The 25,845-nt window shown below is 36.4% G+C and overlaps 2 protein-coding genes across 7 annotated transcripts in view; both read right to left on the bottom strand.

Moving 5' to 3' along the window:
- rasgef1ba (RasGEF domain family, member 1Ba) overlaps positions 1–24,691 on the bottom strand; it is a 73,826-nt gene extending 49,135 nt beyond the window's left edge. The window contains exon 1 of the mRNA XM_052592479.1: positions 24,287–24,691. Within this exon, the coding sequence (XP_052448439.1) occupies positions 24,287–24,355 (69 nt within the window). The 5' untranslated portion in view covers positions 24,356–24,691. The remainder of the gene's footprint in view (positions 1–24,286) is intronic.
- LOC128002906 (uncharacterized) lies at positions 14,135–19,139 on the bottom strand. Of its 6 annotated transcripts, none has more exons than XR_008175696.1 (5): positions 18,932–19,138; positions 17,956–18,089; positions 17,717–17,856; positions 17,503–17,595; positions 14,135–14,854 (listed from the first exon to the last, which is right to left on the bottom strand). XR_008175696.1 is itself a non-coding variant. In XM_052592484.1 (5 exons), the coding sequence occupies exons 2-5, from the start codon at positions 18,021–18,023 to the stop codon at positions 14,528–14,530; spliced, it is 642 nt and encodes a 213-aa protein (XP_052448444.1). In that variant the 5' UTR covers positions 18,024–18,089; positions 18,932–19,127; the 3' UTR covers positions 14,135–14,527. The 6 variants fall into 6 exon arrangements, 5 of the variants coding, with proteins under 5 accessions (XP_052448444.1, XP_052448442.1, XP_052448443.1 ...); XM_052592484.1 differs by having other exon boundaries at positions 17,717–17,871; positions 17,957–18,089; positions 18,932–19,127; XM_052592482.1 differs by lacking the exon at positions 18,932–19,138 and adding an exon at positions 18,199–18,470 and having other exon boundaries at positions 17,717–17,871; positions 17,957–18,089.
- Positions 24,692–25,845: the final 1,154 nt, after the last annotated feature.

Raw genomic sequence — 25,845 nt, 5'->3', positions numbered from 1 at the left:
CAGGGAATCAAACGTATTGGTTTTGTTCAAAAAGCTAACCTGTATGTCATTTTATGACATCTTAAGCGGACTCTTTACATAAAGGCTGTTACAAACTGTGCCTCATTTTGGCCAAATTATCAGATGCCTCATTCTTGAAACCACTGCATGTGTCTTTCACGGAGAAACCAAGAATGCACTGCATCCAACGCAGGGAAACGATTTTTCACAAAGTGCGGATGAAGTGAGAGCAATACTGAGTCATTCAACACCAAAAAATATTTTAAATATTTTAAATTCAGTCTAATGAGAATTCCACTTAATATTTTTGTTCTACGTACTTTTACACTTAGAGTGGTATGATTTTATCCCACTAACCAGTTTAATTCAAATCCTGCAGTCAATTTCATTGGTCAGCTCAATCAAGTGGTCACCTGACAGGAAAAATTCAGACTCCATGGATTCAGAAATATCATGGATGAGTCTGGTCATAACAAACATTTGTCTATCTATTAGGATGTGTCTATTAGTGTTAGGGGTTAGTATTTGTTTCAGCATTAAGTAGGCAGGGTTTGCACCGAAGTCATTTATTGGGGGGGGGGGGGGGGTCCCACTCCCCTTTATAATTAGATAATAATTCAGACTGTGCAATTGTCACTTACGTGAATGAACACCGTTTTGCTTCAAATTGGCTTTTAATGGCGACCTCCAGAAAACAGTTTAGTGAAAACTTTGCCTAAAATCATATATTGTATATCCAGGATAAGGATCATTGTTGCCACTTTTAAACTTTCGTTTTTTCAGTATTGCAGTGTAGCACTTTTCATGCACCTTTTTATAGAAGCTGGGCTTTATTAGGTATTCATTACCCGTGAGTAGCATCTACAGTGTCTCAAGGACATAGCCGATGACAACTAGCCTGATCTTACATTTCTGGTTAAAAGAAATGAGGAGATAAAAAAGTGGTGGTGAATCTACAACAGCAATACACCAGGCAGATATCCAAAGTGTGTCATTTGTAGTATTATTTGTAGCTTTTTTGTAACTTTAGTGACAGCAGCAAAACAACATGTGAAATCCCAAAACACAGTTGTTAACGCTAAGATTTTGTGACTGTGGTTAGTTTAACAGATTGAGCAGAAATTAGGTTAAAACATTTAGTCTCAATGTATTCTTTAATTGAAGTGAATGCTCAATTTGTCAACACTTATAATAAGAAATTGTATATTTGTATCTGATGGTTTTGATCCATGACTATTTTTTTTTTTTGCTTTCAAATTGAAAATTTGACTAACATTACAAACCAATTTTATCCAATACTCCCTGGATAGAAATCATATCAGATTAGATTAAACTAAAAGCAACCATGGAAGGCAAATGGAAGACTGTAGATTATGTTTTTAACATTTATATTAAATAGGTATGGTCGGGAGGGGGTGCTGACATCATTCACCTGTTTAATGGCAACTACCAAAAAAACCATACCCCAGACTGAGAAGATAATGTGAAATAATTTACATGCAAGACATAAATGTCAAGGACGTCCAGGATCAAATCGGCATACATGAGCAGTATATCATTGCAATTAATGGCAAAGAAACCAAATGAAGTGCTGTAATTAAATGCAATCAATTACAACAGCATGGCCATTGGTTCAGCAGCTAATTTAAAATGTAAAAATCTAATTCTGAAGCACAGTGTTTAATTATACAGCATCACTGCATTATTTTAGCATACAGAGACAAAAGGTCTATAATCCGTAGATAGAGCTATTCATTAACATTCCCATTCATCTTAGTGACAGTTTCTTGCTAGTACAAGACTGCACAAGAAGTATGTGATTTCCCCTCTTTAGTTCGATTAGAGCAGTGCAATTAATCGAAAAATAAAAAAAGTGATTATGAAAATCCAATAATCGAGAAAAAACTATATGTGGCCCATTCTACTTTCTATCTTACAGTGAAGAGTAGGTGAAGCTGAAAAGACTTTAGACTTGCATTGAAAACTTTAAGCACTGTTTGTTTCATTTGTGTCTTTTTTTCTATTGTATTTTTCCATTGCTTTTTTGTTTTTATTGTATTACTGAAAGAGTGACTGTTTAATTGTTTTTTACTTAAAAGTGTTACCCTAGTATTCTGCTGCAGTTCTGAGAATTGTGACATTTTGCTGGTACCTAAAATGTAGATGTCATAGCAACCTTATTTACAGAAAATATATATTTGATATATATATTGCTATCTTTAAAGAAAGAAAGAGAGTCTGACTTGTAATCCGAAGGCTGTGGGTTCAAGTCTCAGGTCCGACAGGAATTGTTAATAGGGGAAGTGAATAAGCAGCGCTCTCTTCCACCCTCAATACCAGGCCTGGGGTGAGACCCTTGAGCAAGGCATCACTTCCCAGGCACCGCAGCAATATGGCTGTGCCAACTGCTCCAGGTGTATGTTCACTACTGTGTGTGTGCACTTTAACTCGGCTAAATAATTGTGTGTGTGTGTGTATATTATATATATATATATATATATATATATATATATATATATATATATATATATATATATATATATATATATATATATATATACACTTATATATACACACACACACACACACACACACACACACGCCCGTTTTTCACTTGAGGGACTTTGAAAGTTTATATAAAGGAGTAAAACCATTGCTAATAATGCTTTCATAGCAACAACTTTTTTGGAGACACTTGTAGATAATCAAATACCAAAGTGTTTCTTCATCAGGGTCAAACAGAGCTATGCAGAGTATTTCAGAGTCGGAATTTGCTGACAGAGTTAATATAAATATTTTCTTAAAAGCACTTCAGCTATCCAAACAGGAAGTATATTAACACTCCATAACGCACATCTCCTTTCGCACGAGCTCTTACATAAAGCTGACCTTGGTTAACCTAGCCTGTTGATGCTGGTGAAAGTGTGGACAGCACAGAGACATCCATTTTATCAGTGTCAGGGTGACGGAGTGCATGGCTGTCATGCAGACTGAGGTCCCATCTGATGTCCTGACTGCGTCTGCTCACCCCTGGCCTGCCCAGCTGTGAGTCCTCCTCTCTCACAGTGTGTGACAAGCAGACTCAGGGGCAGCTAATGCACAGAACATGCCTCATAAAACAAAAGGAGAGAACAATGTAGAATGGCTTTTTTTTACAGTTCAGGATAAATTACCTTGATATCCTGAAACAGGGCTTGAGAGAAACCAATATGAAGTTTTGCTCTTGAAGGCTCACTGGAGTATTGGAGCCGTCATAAAATTACAAAAGGCTAACCTGCGGCTACGTTTATGGCAGATTTAAAAAAATGAATAAAAAAATCTTACTGGCAAGAGATGGAAATCTCTGAAGGTTGCAAAATATCATAGTCATCAATATACAAGGTCTAAGACACACTAAAAATCTGGCATTCAGAATATTATGGAAACCCTGACATAAAGTTTTAGGATTTAGTGAAATTTTAAACAAATAAACATTATGATGTAAAATGAAAACAAAATGAAATACTTCTACGTCACTAATCACTAAAAGTTTAGAAATGTAAAGAGCCCCCTTATTGTTTATAGGACTGATACAGAGTTCATACAAATTAACCAAGGATTTGTGCAAATTAGAATCCTCTTATTATTTTGGTTGAGGAAGCTTCCCATAATTTAGAAACACAGCTGCTTATGAAAGCACAAGAGGCACCCAAGCGTTCATTAAAAATCTTTTTGGCAAGCACCTTTTCCATTCTAAGTCCCTTCGCGTAATTCACCGCCAAGATCTTGGCTGATTAGCTTGTTATGTGTGAGTGACATGTCTCTCTTTTGAGACCTTGAGCCTGATGATTGCCCGTTCCAAACAGCAGGTGGGTTGAGCGGGGCCTTTGTTCATGACTAATGAGACACAAAGAAGATTGACACACGGCATCGGGAGGAAAAGATTTTCAAGGGAAGCATTGTTTGATGAGATTATGCCTTGAAAATAAAACTGAGACATTTCTCGTGTTCCCAGGAAAAAAAAATCTAATCAAATGAACTCACTGTGAGAGGAAAGAGAATGTTTATAGAGAAGAAAGAGCGCTAAAGGTGTTTCAAAGCATCTGAATCCATTTTTGTGTCACTTTGGAAATAATTGTGATGCTAATGGTTGATCATATTCAATATATAAGGCCCAACTCAAAAAACAACAACAACAAAAAACACATAACTACACATTAAACAATGGTCTGGGTAAAAGCACTCTTCTCAGTATGCTTAATGTCGTCAAGTGAAATGCCACAATATCACCCAAGAAAAAGAGATCGGTTACCCCCAAGTCAAAAATCTGTCATTAAAATGGAAATTTCCTCAGATAAGAGCCAATGAAGGTCAATTGAAAACTCTAATAGGGACAAAAAGAGATAAAGCCTTCAAAGCCTTTTAGCAGAAAATAATTGGACATACTGTATTACAAACCCAGACCTCAGAGGATACATTTACGAAAATGAAATCATTCCTACATGGAAAGCACATAACAATGATAAAATGTAATTCAAAACATTTTATTAGCTATTTTCAAGATTATAATTAGTTATTTTCAAGGTTATAATTATAATAAGCCTGAATAATCTGAACATTTCCACATTTTTCAAAACTGCAATTATGGTGACCTTAAAAACTTTAGTTGTTTAAATCAGCTATGAAAGATATGCATTAAAACATGGCTTCTAACAAATGTTACCGTATTAATCTGCAAATGAAGCAAAAATTTTTGAGAAATATAGGATTTGTGATACTTTAAAGGGGGGGTGAAATGCTCGTTTTCACTCAATATCCTGTTAATCTTGAGTACCTATAGAGTAGTACTGCATCCTTCATAACTCCAAAAAGTCTTTAGTTTTATTATATTCATAAGAGAAAGATAGTCTGTACCGATTTTTCCCGGAAAAACACAACCGGCTGGAGGCGTGACGTGTGGGCGGAGCTAAAGAATCACGAGCGCCAGTAGGCTTTTGAGTTGAGCGCGTCTGGAAGCTGTGACACCATGAGGACAAAAACCAACCAAAACAAACAATGGCTAACAGTCAGCATATATTTATGATCCAGAATCAGATCCAGAGGCTGAAATTTAACAAGAGCAGCATCAGCAACAATGTCTCTATGTGGTATGTACTGAAACTGTATATATTTGCTTAGCGGTTTTGGAAAATGACTAAGTTCCACTTTGTCGTCTTTTTTTTTTTTTTTTTAAGCTGTACATGTGGAAAGTGCAGTTTGATGACAACATCGCATGTTGTTTACTTGATGTGCTTACGTGCCGATAGCTAAGTTAACAACACAGAGATATTTGAAACAGTTTTACTCACTGCCTGCGGTTCCAACATATGATCGTGACCCTTTTTCGTTGGGATTGCATCATCCTTAAAGGGACACTAAGTAGGAATTACTCCCATCTAGTGGTGAAATTGTATTTTGCATTCAAACTAATTTTGCTCTCCAGCGCCTCGCTTTTTCAAATGCGCGTTGCATCTACGGTAGGCGATATGTACCAAAAAGCTTTGACGGGATGTCTTCTAATAGCACTTCGTCGAGTTTTCCTTCAGGTGAACAGGTGTGTTATTTCAAACAAACTGCAACATGACAACAAACAAACGAATGTTACAGTATGAATTACTGACTGTGGAAAACATGAAATATTGTAATTAGTAGTTATGTCTTCTTTATTCGTTATATTTTCTGAATAATGTGCATTGTTAGATATAAAAAAAATATTGTAATATAGATTGTAACACTGACTTACCTGTCGAGAAGAAAACTGGCCACTTCAGCGTCTCTTTTGAAATCTTTATCCAGCATTAGCTCTTTCCACCTAGAAAAAGCTTCCCCGACATTAACTCTTGTTTTCTGTAATCTACGGTCACGTTTCCTTTTACGTTCTATTTTTGACTGTTTTGGCGACGATGTTTTCTTCTCCTGTGGCGCGGCATATGTATGGTCCATAATAAGAATGCAATCCAGACTTTTAAACTTGCCGGTGCAGTTTCACTGCTCTGCACCTGCGTTTCTGGCTCTGACCGAAAACGCGTTGTGGAAACGCGTTGGCTTAGTAATTTTTGTCCCTCTCTGCTATTATAGTTTTGCAAGATGGCGGAACTACATGGAAGCCTCCGTCGACCTACCCGTCCCATGTATATAAAGATAATAAATTCTTCATTTACGAGGATTAATTTAAACATTGGCATAGGTATTTGTACACCATTGAGGGCATATTTATGAATAAAAATATTGATTTTAGATAATAAAATACCTAAAAAGTTACTTATTGCCCCTTTAAGAAATAAACGATGTGCAAACCCGGCGTCAAACTGGGCCTTGTTTGTAAAACAAGCATCTTCGAAATGCAGGGAACAAACACAAACACTTGCACAACTCCGTTGATGCTCTGTAAAAATAAACTCCATCCACTGGTCCCTTAATGCTGTTTCTCTTTTGGTAATCTGTGCAGGGTTGTCTTGCCCTGGCAACCAAAAACACACGTCTTTTGTGACATTTCGCGACGGTCTCACTCTGATCAGTGAATGTCTGTGCTCTCAGTGCTCTGCTATACGGGAGCGCGCGCTCTTCCGGCAGAAGTGCGTCAGGACCCATATAAGGAAATTCCGCTCCATCTAACGTCACACAGAGCCATACTCGAAAAAAACTTTCCGAAACTGGTCACAAACCGGAAGGAGTATTTTTTAAACAAGAATACTCCTTCAAATGTACAACTTAATTTTTGAAACTTTGTCCATGTTTAGCATGGGAATCCAACTCTTTAACAGTGTAAAAAAACTCAGTATGCATTAAATAGCATTTCACCCCCCCTTTAACATTTTCTTCTGGATCTTATTTTGAAAAGGGGTTATATATATATTAAAGGCTTAATCCACTTTCAACCTATGGAAAAAGAAAATGCAATTTTCTTATAGATAACTCCTCTTGTACTCCATACATACAAATCTGGCTGAGCATAAATGCTTAACTAGGCCACCAACACAACAAAATACACACAACTCTGTACTACTCAGCATAAACTAGATTTCCTTCTGCTTAGAAAAAAAGGGTTTGTGGTTAACTCATGATAGATTTTGTCCAGTGAAAGCGATTGCTTTGCACATTATTTTGCACTGCATTTCATTTTCTGTATTTGCATCAACGATGTTTAAAGTTAAACATACTGGTTTCAGCTATCCAGCTGCATCACCTGCAGAAAGTACATTGTCTTTTTTCCCCCAAGGCAGAAGGACATTTAATTAAAAGACTGCATATTTTGCATAAAACAGTGTATAGGTTGCATGTTACAGTTTGTGACATTTTTTTGTGAACAGTTTGATATCTTAAAGGTCACTTGCATCCAATCTCTAGAAAACTTGATAGCTTGCAGTGAATGTAATTTTTTTTCAGAGGTTATTCCTAAAATATATGCAGAAACTCACTAGTGGAGTATGCTGATCAGGCTGAGAATGGCCAAGGCTCGTCTTTTCTGCTTGTGTATGCTGGTTAGGATCTGTCTGTGACCTCCATATCCTTGAGATCTCACATCTAATAACTGCACTGATCACACTGATCTCTACATGTATGCAAGTTTTGAGAAGGAAGTAGTCTTGACCACATGTTCTCATTTTTCATTAACTAAACAAGCTAAAAGCCTGTTTCTTTTTGACACTACTGCATGAAACACACTTATTAGGCAGATTACGGGCATCAAAACAACAAAAGATTCACACACACAAAAAAATCTGTATTGTAAACATTGGTTCTCACATTGGTTTTTGAGAAAATCTCTCCCAGTTCCTGTCTGCCGTGCTGCTGAGTGGTTTGCGATTGTAACTCCATGTAGCTTTGCTTTTCTGTTGAATCTCTATATTAATATCACTCTGGTGAACGAATGATTCATTTGATTGTTCCCTTTTATTCTAAAACCATGAGTGCAGCACGTTAGTATTTAGTAGTTTTTCGTATTTAATAGTTAGCCGGTTAGTTTGTCATTCGCGTCTAATGCCATTTTCTGTTTTTTCTCACTCAGTTTCTTTTCTCTCGTTCTTCGCTTTTTCCCCTCGAGGTCAAAACACCACTCTTTCATTCCAATTAAAACATTAAACAGGTTCTCCCCACTCAGTGACGCACCCACTGAGAAACCTGATCAAAGTGCTCTTGTTATTGGCGATTCTATTGTACGGAACATGAAAATAGAGACACCAGCCTCCATAGTCCAATGTTTATTATGAGCCAGAGCACCTGACATCTTGGCAAATTTAAAAGTGCTGGCTAATGCTAAATGTAAATTCAGTAAGATTGTTATTCATGCCAACGCTAATGATGTCGACTTCGCCAGTCGGAGATCACTAAAAATAATATTAAAGAGGTTTGAGAACTTGCTAGTACAATGTCTGACACTGTAATATGCTCTGGTCCCCTTCCTGCTTACCTTGGTGATGAGATGCACAGCAGACTGTCATCACTCAATGGCTGGATGTCTAAGTGGGGCCCACAGAATAACATAGGTTTCATAGACAATTGGACGGGTTTTTGGGGCAGAACTGACGTGTTGAAAAGAGATGGTCCTCATCCCTACTGGGATGGTGCCGGTCTTCCCTCTAGAAAAATGGCACATAGTTTTAGAGTTTGCATTTGACTAACTGGGGCCCAGGTCATGAAGCAGACAGACTGACTAAACCGACTCTGCTAACCACCTCATATCACAGAAGTAATTCTCAGAACATAGAGACGCTTTCACCTAGATTTCACACTAGAGAAATTGTGTCTGTTCCCTGAGTAAAAAAAAACAATTAAAGAGTAACCATTTAATTGTCATTAACAAATAAAAAATGTATACTGTATGATACAGAGAAACAAATTATAAAGCTTGGCTTATTGAAAATCAGGTCCCCTTTTTATGAAAGTGGTTCTTGTAAATTATATAATCACTGATCATAACCTAGATGTGCTCTGTTGGACAGACACCTAAATAAAACCAGATGATTACATTATTTTACATGAGTCTAACCCACAAGATTAATGTTATAAACATGAGCCGCATCCAAAAGGGTGAGGAGTTGCCTCAATTTATAGATTATTGAACCATCAAAGGATTTGTGAGTGATTTGGAGCACATAAGATCTTGGTCAGATGAAGATTTATTAAAGTAAGGGGGCTTAACTTTATTATACCATCAATGATTAATACACACTGAGATCTCGTTTTGCAACGACAGATTTTTAAATACAGCGCTCCCTAAAACACTCCATATGCAACTGCAGGTAACCAGAGACTAGAAAGTGTTAAACAGTGTAATGATGATTTTTCAAGGCGACAGTTCTTTTAGAACGTTCCCCCTTAATGTTTCCATTGCAACGTGTCATATTTGTCACGTGAAACACCACAGCCACAATAATAACACTGTATAACATATGTAGGCTATCCTTCATTTCGTTTTTCCTTTTTTATTCGAAATATTCACAAACTTACTTACCATGTCATCAACTATCCTATATTCCGATTCTCAAATATGTGTAAGTGAGTGTGTTTGGTCGTTTAAAAATCTTTATAACAATAGAGTAAACTTTATAGTTAGCCTACTTCCACTGTGTTTATCCAACCCATATGAAAAACACACGTCTGCAAATTATTTATGGATAGATTGTTTTTGCTGCTTTCACACACTCCAAATGTAGGCTTTTGTTTTACCAGTGCTTATGTGTAGCCTATTTAAATGTATGAAATCTAAAATAAACTATATGAGGTTGAAAACACTGCATAGTTGTGATTATAACAGCGCTGAGCCCGTCTCTAGTTCAGCGCCAACCAACGCGAATCTGTCAAATTGTTTGAATCTGGCAGTAATGTCACGAGTCACAACACTGAACATTCTAAATCCCATGGGGATACGGTTAAATTATTATTTAACTCAAAAGGTTGAACATTTTATTTTTAACACTGAATACAAAAATGAAACAGAGGGGGTACAAGTCAGATCTGAGGGGGCATTGCCCCCTTTTGCCCCCTTGTGGCGCCGGGCCTGATGCAAACTGACAGTTGTGTGTAAAGCTGGATTTCAGTCACTGCTAACCAAACCTCACAAAGAGAAACCTGCATATGTAATGTGTAATGCTTCAGAAAAATCTCATAATGTAACAGAAACTATGGACGCTCTCTTTTCTAGCATTTTAGATATGTTTTCTCCTTTATGATAAAGGAGGATTAAGGAATACAGTCTGACACCCCGGTATAATAAGCACTCTCACACACTAAAGAGAGCAGCCTGCAAAATGGAGCACAGCTGGAGTTAAACAAAACTGGAGGTATTTTGTGTTGCATGGTAGGAAAGTACCCTATCCTACAGAAAAGCATTAAAAACTGCTAGATCTGATTACTTTTTCGTCTCTTTCGAAAGAAATCAAACAATACTCCAGGTATTTATTAAATTCAGTGGCTAAATGAAAAATAAAGCACCATCAGTTGTTAACATTTCCAGAAGTCATAGATCATCTTCTGACTTTTATTAATTAATCATTATCATTAGTATAAGTTCCCAAAATCTGGCTGTTATTAAGACTCTCATTTAAAAAAAAACACAACTTGATCCCAAAGATCTAGTTAATTACGGACCGTAAGGCTGTGCAAAAAATCGAATGCGATTTTCAACCGCATCTTTTGAGAAGCAAGTGGGCAGGATTTGTTTTGTGTGTGTGTGTGTGTGTTGACTGCTGTGTGTGCACTTTGGATGGGTTAAATGCAATTCTGAGTATGGGTCACAGACCATACTTGGCTGTATGTCCCATCACTTTCACTTTTTTACCACGTTTATATTCCTTCTTAGAGAAAAATTATATCTGTGAGGATTTCCAGTCAGGATTCGATCGTATCATATTACTGAAACTGCTCTCATTAGAGTTACATATTAACTTCTCTTATCATCTGATCTTGGTTGCGGTGTTCAACTCTTTCGACCAGAACATTCTTTTCAATAGACTAGAAAACTTTGTTGGCATTAGTGGAAGTGCATTAGTATGGTTCAAATCGTACTTATCTGACTGCCATCAACTTTTAGCAGTAAATGAAGAGGTATCATATCGATAACAAGTGAAGTAAAGAGTACCTCATGGCTCAGTACTAGAACCATTACTTTTCACGCTTTACATGTTACCATGTCAGATATCATCAGGAAACATGGTGTTAGTTTTCACTGTTATGCTGATGACAGCTCTATATTTCTTCACGTCCCGGCAAAACATACAGTACCAATTGGAAAAACTAACAGAATGCATAGTCAATATAAAAAACTGGATGAGTAATTTCTTATTGCTAAATTCTGAAAAAAAAAACAGAGGTGTTAACTATCGGACCTAAAACATCTGCATGTAATAACCTTAAGATTGTCTAACACTTAATGGCTGTTCTGTCTGTTCTTTATTATCAGCTATTAACCTATGTGTGCTATTTGATAGCAATCTTTCCTTTGTAAGCCACGTTTCTAGCAATTGTAAAACTGCATTTATCCATCTCAAAAATATATCTAAACTGCAATCTATGCTCTCAATTTCAAATGCAGAAATGCGAATTCAAACGTCAAGGTTAGATTAGTGTAATGCTTTATTGGGTGGTTGTTCTGCTTGTTTAATAAACTCCAGCTGGTCCAAAATGCAGCGGCAATGCAGCAGAGTTCTTACTAGAAACAGGAAGCATGACCATATTAGACATGTTCTGTCAACACTGCACTGGCTCCCTATTAAACATTCTATAGATTTTAAAATTCTGCTAATTACTTATAAAAGCCCTGAATGGTTTAGCACCTCAGTACTTGAGCAAGCACTTATTGTATTATAGTCCTCCACATCCGCTGCGCTCTCAAAAATCTGCCAATTTGATAATACGCAGAATATCAAAATCAACTGCAGACGGCAGATCCTTTTCGCATTTAGCACCCAAACTCTGGAATAATCTACCTAACACTGTTCGGGAGGCAGACACGCTCTGTCAGTTTAAATCTAGATTAAAAAAAACAAGGCTTACACATAACACACACATTTCTATTGCTCAAATCCATTAAAGGATTGTTAGGCTGAATTAATTAGGTTAACTGGAACTTGGAACACTTCCAATAACATAAGATGTACTTGTTACATCATAAAAAGAATGGAATCTATGCTAATATTAGTCTGTTTAGTCTGTCCAGCCCAGATGGTGTATCAGCGCCTAGAGATGACCTCTACTGCCCTGAATTTCAGCAGAGACCAGGACAACTACATGATCCCCAGAGAAAGATCCCCAGTGAAAGACCTGGTCTCCTAGAACCAGTGGTTCCAAATCCTGGTCCTGGAGGTACCCCAACACTGCACATTTTGCATGTCTCCTTCATCAAGCAGACCTTAACTAGGCCATCAGCTCATTGATAGATTTCAAGACATTAAAAGTGTGCGTAACAGAAAGGAGACATGCCAAATCTGAAGTGTTGGGGTGTCTCCAGGACCAGGATTGGGAACCTCTGTCCTAGACGACCATCGGGAGACCATGGTTAGACCACAGAACCAGATGAGCCCTCAGCAAAATTTGCTGCAGCATAGATCAACATGCTGGTTCCTTTGGGTGAAGGAGAACTGCCCCCTAAACCCAGCCTCCCTGACTGAGCCTTGTTTCTCCAAAGGTTTTTTTCTCCATTCGGTCACCGATTAAGTTTTGGTTTCTTGCCGCTGTTGTCCCTGGCTTGCTTAGTTGGGGACACTTCATTTCCAGTGATATCACTGACTTGATTGCACAGATACTATTTAAACTGAACTGAGCTGGACGATGACATCAATGAATTCAATGATGAACTGCCGTTAACTGAAAATGTAGTGTTTACTATTGTCCTTTTGCACTGACACACTATTTTCCTATTTTTATACTGTAAAGCTCCTTTTTTTACACAATCTGTAATGTTAAAAGTGCTATTTAAATAAAGGTGACTTGACTAAACACTGCCGCACAGTGGAAGGATTAGGAGAAAACAAAAAGTTTATCCAAAAAAAAAAAAAAGTGTCTACATAAGTTTATCTCTGCACTACACTTTAAATAAATACTAATGATTTGATAATGCTAAAATTGTTACACCAAAAATTTGTACTCAAAAAATCTATATTAATAGTGAAATTGCCTTTTAGCCTTGTATGAATGAATGAATGAAATGCGCATAGGTGGAGCATGTGTAAGGCTTTGTCATGGGACTTTTTTTACCAAATTGGACAAAAATGTCCCTGCACAATTAAATTAAATCTATTAAAGTCTTTTGTGAACAAAGTGTCTATTACAGCATTTAATTAAGATCAGCTAATATTGCACCATATTTCTTTTTAGAGTGTTGTGCATTATAACCAATCACACATGATTTTTCAGTTGAATTTAAGAATGAAAAGCATTCAGATGAGTCATCGCAGAACTGCTGTTTTATTTAGTGTGCACTCTCACGGACTGAATTTTGCTTTCTTGTGAATTCTTTCATCATAAACAACGAAGTGCACTAGTGTAGATGTACATCCAATGTAACTAGGAGATTCAGTTCATTGTGTAGACAGCTTCAGTGACTATAACGATAATGATAATGTTCTACACTCACTTTCTGTGTATAATTTATTAGCTTTGAAAGAAATAGTATCTACATTGGCAGTTTTGCACATTTGCATATCAAAACAAAGTGATCATAAAGTGTGTTTAACCCTATATCACATCTTGCAACATATAAGCCGCAACTTTCCAGAGAAAATGAGAGATTGCTGCATAAATCCATGTTATAAGAGCCAGTCATGTTTAAGCTCACACTGTAAAAAGCAATTAGTTGAATTTACTTGGAAAACCTGTGGAAACTGATTACCTCAAATCTCTCAAGCAAATTAGTTAATCAATTTTGAGTTGATACAACTTATTGCAGCTTTGCAAATCTAACTTGGGTATTTGTAGTGGTAACTAGAAAACTTGAGTATTCGTAACTCAATCTGACCAGTTGAGCCAACTTACACATTCGAGATAATTTTAGTACAATCAAAAGAGTAAACTTAACAAGTCTGCTTGTTCACATTACTAGAAAAAAGTGTGGAAACTGATTACCTTAAATTTCTCAAGTAAGTTGTACTAAAAATTCTAAGTTAAAACAGACAAAATATCTTTGACACAACACTGGGACATTTATTTGTTCCATAAAACAATGTCATGCCTTCAAATCAACACAGCACACTGCATTTTTTCACATACAGCAATTACATACAATCAATGCTCCCTTTTTTGACATTTTTACCTTTTCTCACAGTGGTGAAATACAGCATTTTTTTCTAAAATTAGCACCTTTTCTAAAACAAACCACTTAACCCTGTTAAGCAAATTGCACGTTTTCCTACAGGAAACAAAAGATTCTTCTGTTTTTTTAGTACTGAACAACCTTCCTATTTATTTTAAAAGTTTCTTTAAAGACTACACTATATTCTAAAATATAAAATTACATTCCTGATTACTATTTTCTATCTCCGCAATGGTCAATTCTGAACAAACTGAAAAATGGTCAATCATGGCACAACAATGTTACAGCAACAGGCGATTTTTCAGGTTTGAGAGACTTGCCCCGAGTGACAATCACACTTTGAAAGAAATCAAACATGTTCTTCAGTACAGCAGGATACTCTACATTCAGAGCATAAATGAGCCAAAAAAGCAGGCACATTGCTTTGGGAAGGTTTCCCAGATCATCCATTACAACTCTACCTTCCAAAATAATTGCAGTGAATGTGGCATCCAGATGCAAACAGTAAGGCACGGTTGCAGAGTCCTCAGGTATCACAAACAATATTCCGATTGAAATTCCGGACATCTCTCCTTTGTCATCACAGTCCTAAAAACATGAGCAGCATATGACAAGAATGAAGTGAAAGTAACATCATACATTCAGAACATATATTCATGTTAAAAATATGCAAATAAATTAACGTATTATGACGCAAAGTTCTTTTCATATTTGACACAGCAGCAGATGCAGAGGATGATTTTGTTTTCCTGCGATATATTTTGAATTTCCCACAATTGTTTTTTACTTGAGCTGCCACAAAATAAAATGTATTCTTTTTATTTAAGCTGCAGTCCATAACTTGGTGCTCAGGCGGTTAATAAACAGAACTGTCTGTGTCTTGTATAAGAACGTTGTAGCCGGAGCTACTTTTTATGTCGATAAGAATAAAACTAAAAATAAGTTTTGTTTTTTTGACAAATCACAAAAATCTACTAATTTAACTTAAGTTCAGTGTTTATTCAAGACATGTGAACAGTCAGTAATAAAATAAGAACTAATGAGCAAATCACAAGCAGTCGCACCAAATAAATACACAACAACAAAGCCACAAAATAAACAGGGGTTTAAGTTTCAGGCAGTTCTAACAATTCAGCTGCAGAAATTGAATAATTAAATGTAAAGCAACACTGAATTATCTTCACTACATAAATTAAATATACATTGTCTGGCCAAAATAAAATTCTAACACTTAAGTATTTCCAAGGATTATTTTGTTGTTGTTTGGCCAGGCAATGTAATTTCTATAGCTAAATACTATTGTTAGAACTACCCCAAAAAACGTAAACCCCCATTTATTTTGTGTCTTTGTAGTTGTGTATTTATTTGGTGCTAGTGCTTGTGATTTGTTCATTAGTTCTTATTTTATTACTGACTGTTTACTTGTTACCACAAGACCACAGGAAACAGATGATTCTTCTGCACAATCTGACTTTGCTGCAGCCTGGAATTGAACTACTGGTTTCGTCTGGTCAGAGGAGAACTGGCCCCCCAACTGAGCCTGGTTTCTCCCAAGGTTTTTTTTTTTCTCCATTCTGTCACCAATGAAGTTTCGGTTCCTTGCCGCTGTCGCCTCTGGCTTGCTTAGTTGGGGTCACTTCATTTACAGCGATATCGTTGACTTGATTGCAAATAAATGCACAGACACTATTTAACTGAACAGAGATGACATCACTAAATTCAATGATGAACTGCCTTTAACTATCATTTTGCATTATTGACACACTGTTTTCATAATAAATGTTGTTCAATTGCTTTGACGCAATGTATTTTGTTTAAAGCGCTATATAAATAAAGGTGACTTGACTTGTGAATAAACACTGAACTTTTAGTTAAAATAGTAGATTTTGTGGTGATACCAAAATGGGTCAAAACAATAAAAGCTCCAGTCCGTAGCTTTTTGTTTTGTGTTCAAAATTGACAATTTCTATAATGAGTCAGTACATCATGAATCCATTTTACAAACCATGTTTTTGGTTTCTTTGGGCAAAAAAGGATTCTTGTAGTTATTTTTATTTAAGTTTGAACCACTGATGTCCCATGGAATATTTTAACGATGTCCTTACTACATTTCTGGCTTTTGGAACATTTTAGTTACATTGCTGTCAATGCAGGATCAGGAAGCTCTTCGATTTCATTCAAAATGCGTACATTTTTATTCTGAAGATGGATGAAACTCTTACGGGTTTGGAACAACAAAAGGCTGAGTGATTAATGACAATTTTTGTTTTTATTTTTGGGTGAACTATCCATTTACACAACTATGTCAGAAGAAACACCCATCTCCATATATTTCAGGATGACAGTGTCAAGATTCTTTGGACCAAAAGTGTGAAGAAAAAAAAAGGTTCAGTGAGCATGAGGAATCATTTTCATTTATGAATTGAATTGATCTTCACCCTACTGAAAGCCTTTAGGATATGCTGGAGTTGGCTTGACTCTCCCATTGTCATTACAAGATCTTGGCCAAAAATTAATGCAACTCTTGATGGAAATAAATGTTTCCTAACATTGTTGAAACAATGTCTCAATGAAAGCACAAAATGACGACAGCTATAGGTAGCCCAATGAAAAATTAAAAAAAAAAAGCAATGTAATCTCAACATTGTCATTTCGGCATATGGACAGGAGTACTTATATAAAATATAAAAAGCTACACACCGCATTAATTAGGGATCAAATAATTATTGTCAAACTACAACATGCAAGAAACATTAATCACTTCAATAATGATTACATTATAAAATATGAAGTATTTGCTTATTAGCGATTAGTTCTTGTTGAAGGGATAGTTCGCCCAAAAGTGAGTATTCTGTCATTAATTACTCACAGTCATGTTGTTTTAAACCAGTAAGACCTTTGTTCATCTTCAGAACACAAATTAAGATAATTCTGATGAGATACCTCCTCTTTTCTGTTCTCCTTATCGGACTGTTGTCCTTAATTGTACCAACCTTTGTCTAATTTCCTAAACATTATTAACTCTTTTCGTTCTCATGATCTTACTCTCTTATCTAACTAATATTTTTTTGCTTTAATTTTTTATTTTCTATTAATTCTTAATTTATCTTTCACTTTTTCTGTATCCTAATTTTTTTCATATTTCTTAATTACATTTCCTATCAGGTCGCAAAATTGGTTTAAGAAGTGTTTGCAACAGTTAAATAACCAGAATAATCACAGACAAAGCTACTTACAAAACATGTCTTGTAAAAATCAGTCGGGTCTGCTCTAAGGAGAAGTGGAAGGCCATGAAGAACGGCTGTTCGCCTACCAATGATTTCAGATTTCTGTAAAGTTATGTAACATTGTAAAAAGTAAGAGTTAATAGCATTCATAGCACAAACACAACACAGAGCAACAGTTGTTTTACCAGAAAATAAATAAATAGGGTGTGCCTGTGTAGCTTACCTCATTTTCAATCTGTTGCAGAATCTTCTTAAGCTTACATCCAATGTCTCCCCCTTTGGCCTTGAAGATATGAATGAACCGTTGAGTGAATCTGTCCAGTTCTTGAAAATTCGGTTTGCAGGTTTTTGCCAGATATGCGACTGAACTCCAATATCAAAAAATAAATAAATAAAAAAAAGGTAAGCCAGACTAAAATTAATCACGTCACTGAAACATGCAAGTATAAATTAAACATCAACCTCAAAAGTGGTAAATGAAGTTGAATTTCGATTTTAAATCTGCATAGAAAATGTTCCGACTGGACCATCTCCTCCTCCTCCTGGATTTCACTCCTTTTGGCAAAGCAGAACCGACACTGCCAATCAATGAGCACCTAAATTATCAGAAAGACACAAAAAGTAAATTTTTAATTATATTAATTATAAATTAAATGTAGAGTAGACATTACTCTTAAAATTGCAATTTCAGTATGGACACTGCACCATTTCATTATTTTTCAGGTGCTGCCTCTATGGATTCTGTGCAGGGCTCCTCAAAACTGCGAAGTAGGCAGTGAAATATCAAAGGGGTATTCTTAAGTGCATTGGTCTGGCTACCATGTACGTTACCTGATGTGAATGATTTTTCGTTAAGTGCACTCTAAGTGAATTAAATGACTTGAACATAGACAATCGGTATAGATACATGGAATTGGAGTACTTCTTCCATATTTCAATCGGTAGTGTTTTAGCAGCTGAGCACTCTTTTCACACACACAAAAAAAGGTGAATTTACACTTCCACTGCATGAATAAATCACAAAATCGAATATAGAAATGACTTAATGAAGCTATCGTAACGCATAAGTTATCTCACGCGGTTCATTTCCACGTGAACGACACGTGAAGAGCATGTTCTAGAAGCGGAGTAAGTTACAGGCCTCACAGTTAACGGCCTATGACAAAGCTCTTACAACTGATTAAAATCTCTTCCAAACTGTATATTCAAAACAATGTTTACTGAAAATCGATTTCTGTAATGTAACAAATAAGAAACTGGTCTCAACTGATGGTTAGACAGTAACGTATACTTCGTTTAAACTAAGTTAATAAAATGGACCTTTTGCGCTTACAACACATCGAGCAAAATAAATTATTTTATTTAAGTTTTTATGCTCAATACAATGACGACAGCGTACACGGTGAGAACTTAGTTTATAAGTAGGTCATCAACATACCTAGTTGTGCTGCCACACATCTGAAGTTCGTCGTCGTCGTCTCGATTCCGAACACCTGCGTCCATTTAACATTGCGCATGCGCAGAGACTGCGTCAAGCGGGATGAAAACGAGTTGACGAAAAATTCTTCCTCTTCTTTAGTTTTCTGGCGGTTACAGGCCGAGTTGAAGAAATGGCAACAGTTCTTAAACATATATTAATTGTTTCGTCCAGACCTGCCAATAAGCTTAAATCTTATTGGTTGTTCATTTATTTCACCCCACCAATGGGGAAAATTAAGAACAATATTTTTTATATTCATATATTCAAACCATAAACCATTGTACCATAAAACATGGCTGCTTTATACACACACACACACACACACACACACACATATATATATACATATATGTATACATATATATACATACACACACACACACACACACACACACACACACACACACACACACACACACACACACATATATATATATATATATATATATATATATATATATATATATACATATACATTTACATATATATATTTGATGGAAACTGTACTGACTTCTCTATATGTTATTCATTATGTTTTTTGTGCCAACCACATTGTTGTGTCAGCCTAGTCCAATACACTAGATGTTCTAAAGTTCGGATTACTTAAGATATTTAGTTTAACTACCGCATCTAACTGAAAGTTAATATTACACAGCCTAATCGAGTAAAACCAACAAATTTGCCAAAATCAGTTGTATTTACAAGCTTCTCTTAAGTAGATTCAATGATTACTTTTTACAGTGCACACCAGCCAAGTGGCAATTGTCAGTTTAAGAGAAGAAATGGATTGAGTTTTGGTTGGCAGCATTTCAGTGTCCACTCTGAAATGGCCTGTCAAAAACACTGACAACCTGACATGGTTCTGATTAGGAGTGAAGCTGTGAGCATATACCATCTAAATGAAAACTGGTCTCGGAATGGCACTTTTGCTTTTTCCATCCCAGATCTCAAAACCCATTTATGAAGTTGACATATTTATTTGGGTTCTAGTATACTCTACACATCTTTCAAACAGCTGGAATATGTTTGAAGGATGCCATTGCAGTGTGTGTGTGTGTGTGTATGTGTGCATGGTAACCTTGCCAGACTCAATCTCATGCTGAGAGTCAAACAACTGACCACAGGACACTAATGAGGTCCAGATCAGAGCCAGCTTGACATTCAACACCTTCACCCTCCACACCACAGTAGTCTGACCAGCCACATCTCCCATTCATAACTGAACATTTCTACAAACCTAAAACTAACAAAACTGAACCAGTCTTCATTGAAGTTCACTCAACCATCTACAGGGAGAAAAAAATTGCAAAAGGGCTAAAAACTTAAAATTATGACAACTAGTATCTGCTTATGGTCGCTATTAAGGTGTTTCTCATGTTATCTTACTGCTATTATAGTATAACTGTTTATTATCTAATGCTTCATAAAATAACACTACTGGCCAGATTTTCTAGAGGTAAACTAATGTGTACCAAAAAACGATGTTATTTCGTCAACATTCAGGCTAGTGTGCTTGAGAGACACTAGAAATGAATATGCTTCTATGCTGGAACTATTGGTTGTTTGGAACTACAGTATTGGCTGCTCCATGACATGCTTTGCGTCATAATAAAGACATCGCTAGCACTGTAACTGAACAAAAGAAAGAAAGTTTCCTTAACTCAGCGAGTGAACTCACTGGTACACAAACAGCATCAACTCTGAGAGAAATTAAAAATGGCAATTATTTAAAAGCAAAACAGCAATTCAGAAGCACGTGCTGGACCGTGTATGTCATATTGAAATGGTTTGGTTTTCTATATTATATGGAGAATTGTGACATCCCTAACATACAAAATATATATACAGTGGGGATCGAAAATTTGGGCACCCCTTGCAAATAAAAAATAACATGCATTTAGTATGATCTCTCTTATTTTTTAAAAATTACTCAAATTTTCACAGATTCTGCAAGGGGTGCCCAAACTTTCGATCCCCACTGTATATATATATATATATATATATATATAGAGAGAGAGAGAGAGAGAGAGCGAGAGAGAGAGAGAGAGAGAGAGAGAGAGAGAGAGTCTATATATATGTTTTTGTGAATTTAAAATCATTGTATGGACTCATTGGAAGTCTGTTGAGGCCCCCCATAGGGAGAACCAGTGCTTTATCCCAAATGAACCCAAAACACCTAAAAGTGCATCTCAATATCATGGAAAAGTTCTTTATTTTTTCTAATTCAATTACAAAAAAAGCAAACTTTCTTTAAAATAATTAAAAAAATAAATAATAAAAAATAAATAATAAATAATAAAATCACACAAACTGAAATATTTCAAGAGTTTTTTGTTTTAATTCTGATGGTTACGACTTACAGTTTAGGAAAATTTTAAATTCAGAATCTCAATTTTTTATATATATTTTCTCAAAGATGAAGCAAATAAAAACAATTTACAAAACAGTAATGTTCAAGATGTTTAATTATGCACTCAATATTTGGTTGGGGCTCCTTTTGCATGAATTACTGCTTCAGTGCTGCGTGGCATGGAGGCGATCAGTCTGTGGCACTGCTGAGGCGTTATTGAAGCCCAGGTTGCTGTGATCTTGGACTTCAGCTACTATGTATTGTTTGTCAGATGTTTCTCATCTTCCTCTTCATAATACACTATAGATTCTCCGAGAGGTTTAGGTCAGGTGAGTTAGCTGACCAATCAAGCACAGTAACATCATGGTCAGCACACCACTGGGAAGTGGTTTTGGCAGTGTGGGCAGGTGCTAAAGTCCTGCTGGAAAATGAAATCAGCATCTCCATAAAGCTTGTCAGCAGATGGAAGCATAAAGTGCTCCAAAATCTCCTGATGGATGGCTGCATTGACTTTGGACTTGATAAAATACAATGGACAAACACCAGCAGACGTCACTGCTCCCCGAATCACTGATTTCAGAAACTTTGGATTCTGTGTCTCTCCAGACCTCGATTCCCAAATGAAATGCTTAATTTACATTAACCTGAAAAGAGGACTGTGGACCACTGAGCAACCGTCCAGTTCTTTTTCTCCTTACCCCAGCTGAAATGCTTCTTCATTTTTTCTGTTTCAGGAGTGGCTTTGTTCTAATGTGACAGCCCTTTTCCTTAAAAGCATGGTGACTCTTAATGCGCTGACTCTGGCTTCAGTCCACTCCTTGTGAAGCTCTCCTAAGTTCTTGAATGGACTTTTCCTGACAATCTTCCCAAGGCTGTGGTCATCCCTGCTGTTGCTTGTGCACCTTTTCCTACCACACTTTTTCCTTCCAGTCAACTCTCTATGAATATATTTTGATACAGCACTCTGTGAACTGCCAGCCCTTTCAGCATTGACCTTCTGTGGCTTACCTTCCTTGTGGAGTGTGTTGATGATTGTCTTCTGGACCATTCCCAAGTCAGTAGTTTTTCACATAACTAGCCCAAGAGGTACCCAGTATTTATACTCAAAATTAATCAAACTAATCAAGCTCAAAATTGAATATTCTAATATTCTAAAATTGTAAGTTGTAACCATCAAAATTAAAACAAAAAAAAAATATTTCCATTTGTGTGCAATGAATCTAGAATATAAGAGTTTGATTTTTGTAATTAAATTACAAAAAATAAAGATGTTTTCCATGATATTCAAATTTTCTGAGATGTACCTCTATAAGCCAACCAAAAACAAACTGCACTCAACAGACCTAAATCTAAATTTGACAAAACACAACTCTGTAGGCCTATTAATTTTACAATATAACCTAATCAAACGTTTAAAGCTCAGTTAAGATAAATGCAAAACACCAAGACAAAAGACACAGAGCGTTTCAAATACACATAGTAACACAGGGGAAGAAAGGCATGGTACACTCATGAGATTAGAGGCAAAGGCTGATCTGATGGCTTTGTGCAGATCAGATCCAAACAGAATATTCTCTTATATAACAGCCCGGGAGCTAATCCTTCAGCACCACTGTGCTGCAGCTGTTCTTCACTCACTATAACTGGCATTACAGGCCGATTATGGCCATCAGCAAAACATTTCAATAGATCAGTGGTTCTCAATTCCAGTCCTTACATACCGCTCTGCATATTTTGCATGTCTCTTTTTTTTTTTTTTTTGTTACACACCTGATTCAGATAACCAGCTTGTTAGAAGAGAGCTCCATGCATGAAGTGTGTGTTCCGAATGACATGGTCCCTACACAGTGTTCATTACTCCCAGTGTTCATTACTGAGCATGGGAAATCCTTTGAGGTTTGCCTCACTTTGAAACATTCATTCTCAGTTTTGCGCTACGCCATGCCCTGCAGAGTCTTCACACAGAGATGAAACTTACTAGAAAAGTGTGAAGTGTGACATAATATCTCTGTAAATAAATACAATTTAAATTCACATCCTACACAATTGAATGCCCTATGAATGGGAAATATTTGCTCCCTTTGAGCTAGAATCATGGCGGAATATCCTGTGAATAGAACAAATGTCTTAAGTAATAAAAGATGCATTCAAAATGTACAGATGAGTGGTACGCGTGCACTGGAAGTGAGAAAAACTGCAATAGATAACTGAAAAGCATGGATTCAGCTGGTACTCACACACACTGGTTTGAAATAGCTTGATCTGGGGTATTATAAAGTAAATTAAGCCAAGCAGCAGTTGACAAGATAAAATTATCCACACAAACATATTTTAATTAGAAAGGGAGTATGTCACCTTCACAAGGTGCACAAGTGTGACGCTTTACCAAAGACAATACAAAGTATTAATAATGTAGCCAACTGCACAGCTGAAGAAGCACAATGCAAAGCACACCTGTAAATAAAATGAATCATGCAGTTTTCATATTACAGTGATAGACCACTTAGAATCATTTAGTAATTCACATGAATTTCCCCTGACACACTGACCCACATACACATGGGGCTTCTTACTTAAGTAGCCTAAATCAAGGCTGGCTGACTCCTTTCCATCAACATTATACGATTTAATTTTCATACCCATCTGAATCGACTGTTATACATCAATATACGATCATCATCTTATGTAAAAAGTTTATCTGTTTATGTAATAAGATGCAACACTTGTAAACACTCATTGTGTGTGGCAGCAAATTTAACAAATTGTTGTGAAGGTGCCAGTCTTCCTCCAAGAACAGCATCTGTTTTAATAGCTTAAACAATCAAAGAACTACAAGCACCGCTTTAATTAAACGCTAAGTAAACCAGTAACATATTAAACCTTTAAATATCTCAGATAATAAAACGCTCTGTGTAACACCGTGACACACTGGCAATATGAAAACTATTTTTCTTTAATCTCACCTCGAACATTGGAGATGCTCCTTTCTCGGGCAGTGTACATCCCAGCAGCTCGGCGAGGAACTTTGCCATATAAAATGTGTGTTGTGTTTCACCGGTAGATTGAAAACGCCGAACACGGGCTGGCTCTTGTTTCTCTCACTGAAGTGCCCACAGGTAGTCTTGTTCCAGCAGCGGTTTCCTATCCTACAGCACAACAAAACGATTTTTCGCTCCTTGGACTTTCCTTTCAGCATTTCTTTGACGCTGAACTCATAAGATTCATTGTAAAGGTGTGACAGCTCGTTGTCTTTGTCTAGTCACGAGCGCGTGTGTCTGCATAGAGCGGCTCGCGAGCGCAGTGGAGTCGGGCTCATTGAAAGCCACTTGTAATCCTTGCGCAGGGGAGGGAGGACTCGGCGAGGGGACTCCAGACACTCAGATGTAGCCTAAAGCACCGACATTTTTGGTCAGTTATTATATCTAAGTATCAAAATTGCGCGTCCCGAAGCCCTTAGCAATCAAAAGTACACTCGGCTAAGTTAGATTGCAGACCATGTTGCATGCAAATTAGTTAATTGGAATTGTACCAGTTTTGGAGTCAGTGAGGCCCAATTCTATTTATTTATTTATTGAGGAGTGATCGACTCACGAGTCATGAGTATATATATATATATATATATATATATATATATATATATATATATATACATACATACATATATATATATATACACACACTATGTTCCCTTTTGAACATCGATGTTCACAAGGGAGTCTGTTGATCCGATAGATGATTCGTTAAAAATTCGGTTAACAACTCACTAGATGGGACCATTATTAGTCATTATTACTAAAGATTTCAGCCTGTTTCTCATACAAAGTTATATAGACTACTTTTATAGTGCTTTTGTGTGACTTTCGTTCAATAATACTGATTGCAAGGAAAATTGCAGATTTCATAATGCATTATTAAAATGTACCTTCTTGTCTTAAACAGAAGAAAGTCACAGATGTTTGGAATGACATAAGGATTAGAAAACGCTGACAGAATTTTATTCTTAGGTGAACTTTCTCTTTAAGAATTAATACGAGAATGCATTGGGCAAATTAGGCTAATGAATAAATATTAGAGAATTACACAAACAGAGCATGATGTGGATAAGAGATTCAGTAATTATGTTAATAATGTATGCGATGAGGAAATGATAAATAGCATTATTTGTATAGTGGAATATTAGGTGCTGATAGGTTGGCTTGCATTCAGACATAATGCTTTTTGATGTTGTAATACAAATTCATCAGTGACTGTCACTGGAGATCCTCTTTCGTCATGTCCAGGAGATGACCTGAATGTGTTAAAACCCAGAGTGAAAATCCTACCGTTTAAATCAAATGTGTTCCAAAATGTGTCCAGAGCTTTGGAACATGGACTGATGGACTGGTGAACAAACATGATGCAAACAGAACAGCAGGATAAAGAGACTCGCACAGTCTGTCCCTGGCATGAAATCATAAATCACACTTTAATGTTTACCAAATGTGACTGAGAATCACAAATTAAATGGTGGCCCAGGTCCCAG

This window comes from Carassius gibelio, chromosome A5 (assembly GCF_023724105.1).
Source record: "Carassius gibelio isolate Cgi1373 ecotype wild population from Czech Republic chromosome A5, carGib1.2-hapl.c, whole genome shotgun sequence".
NCBI classification, from domain to species: Eukaryota; Metazoa; Chordata; class Actinopteri; order Cypriniformes; family Cyprinidae; genus Carassius; species Carassius gibelio.
The sequence above is the reverse complement of the archived record's forward strand: the minus strand, read 5'-3'. Positions and strand labels throughout refer to the sequence as shown.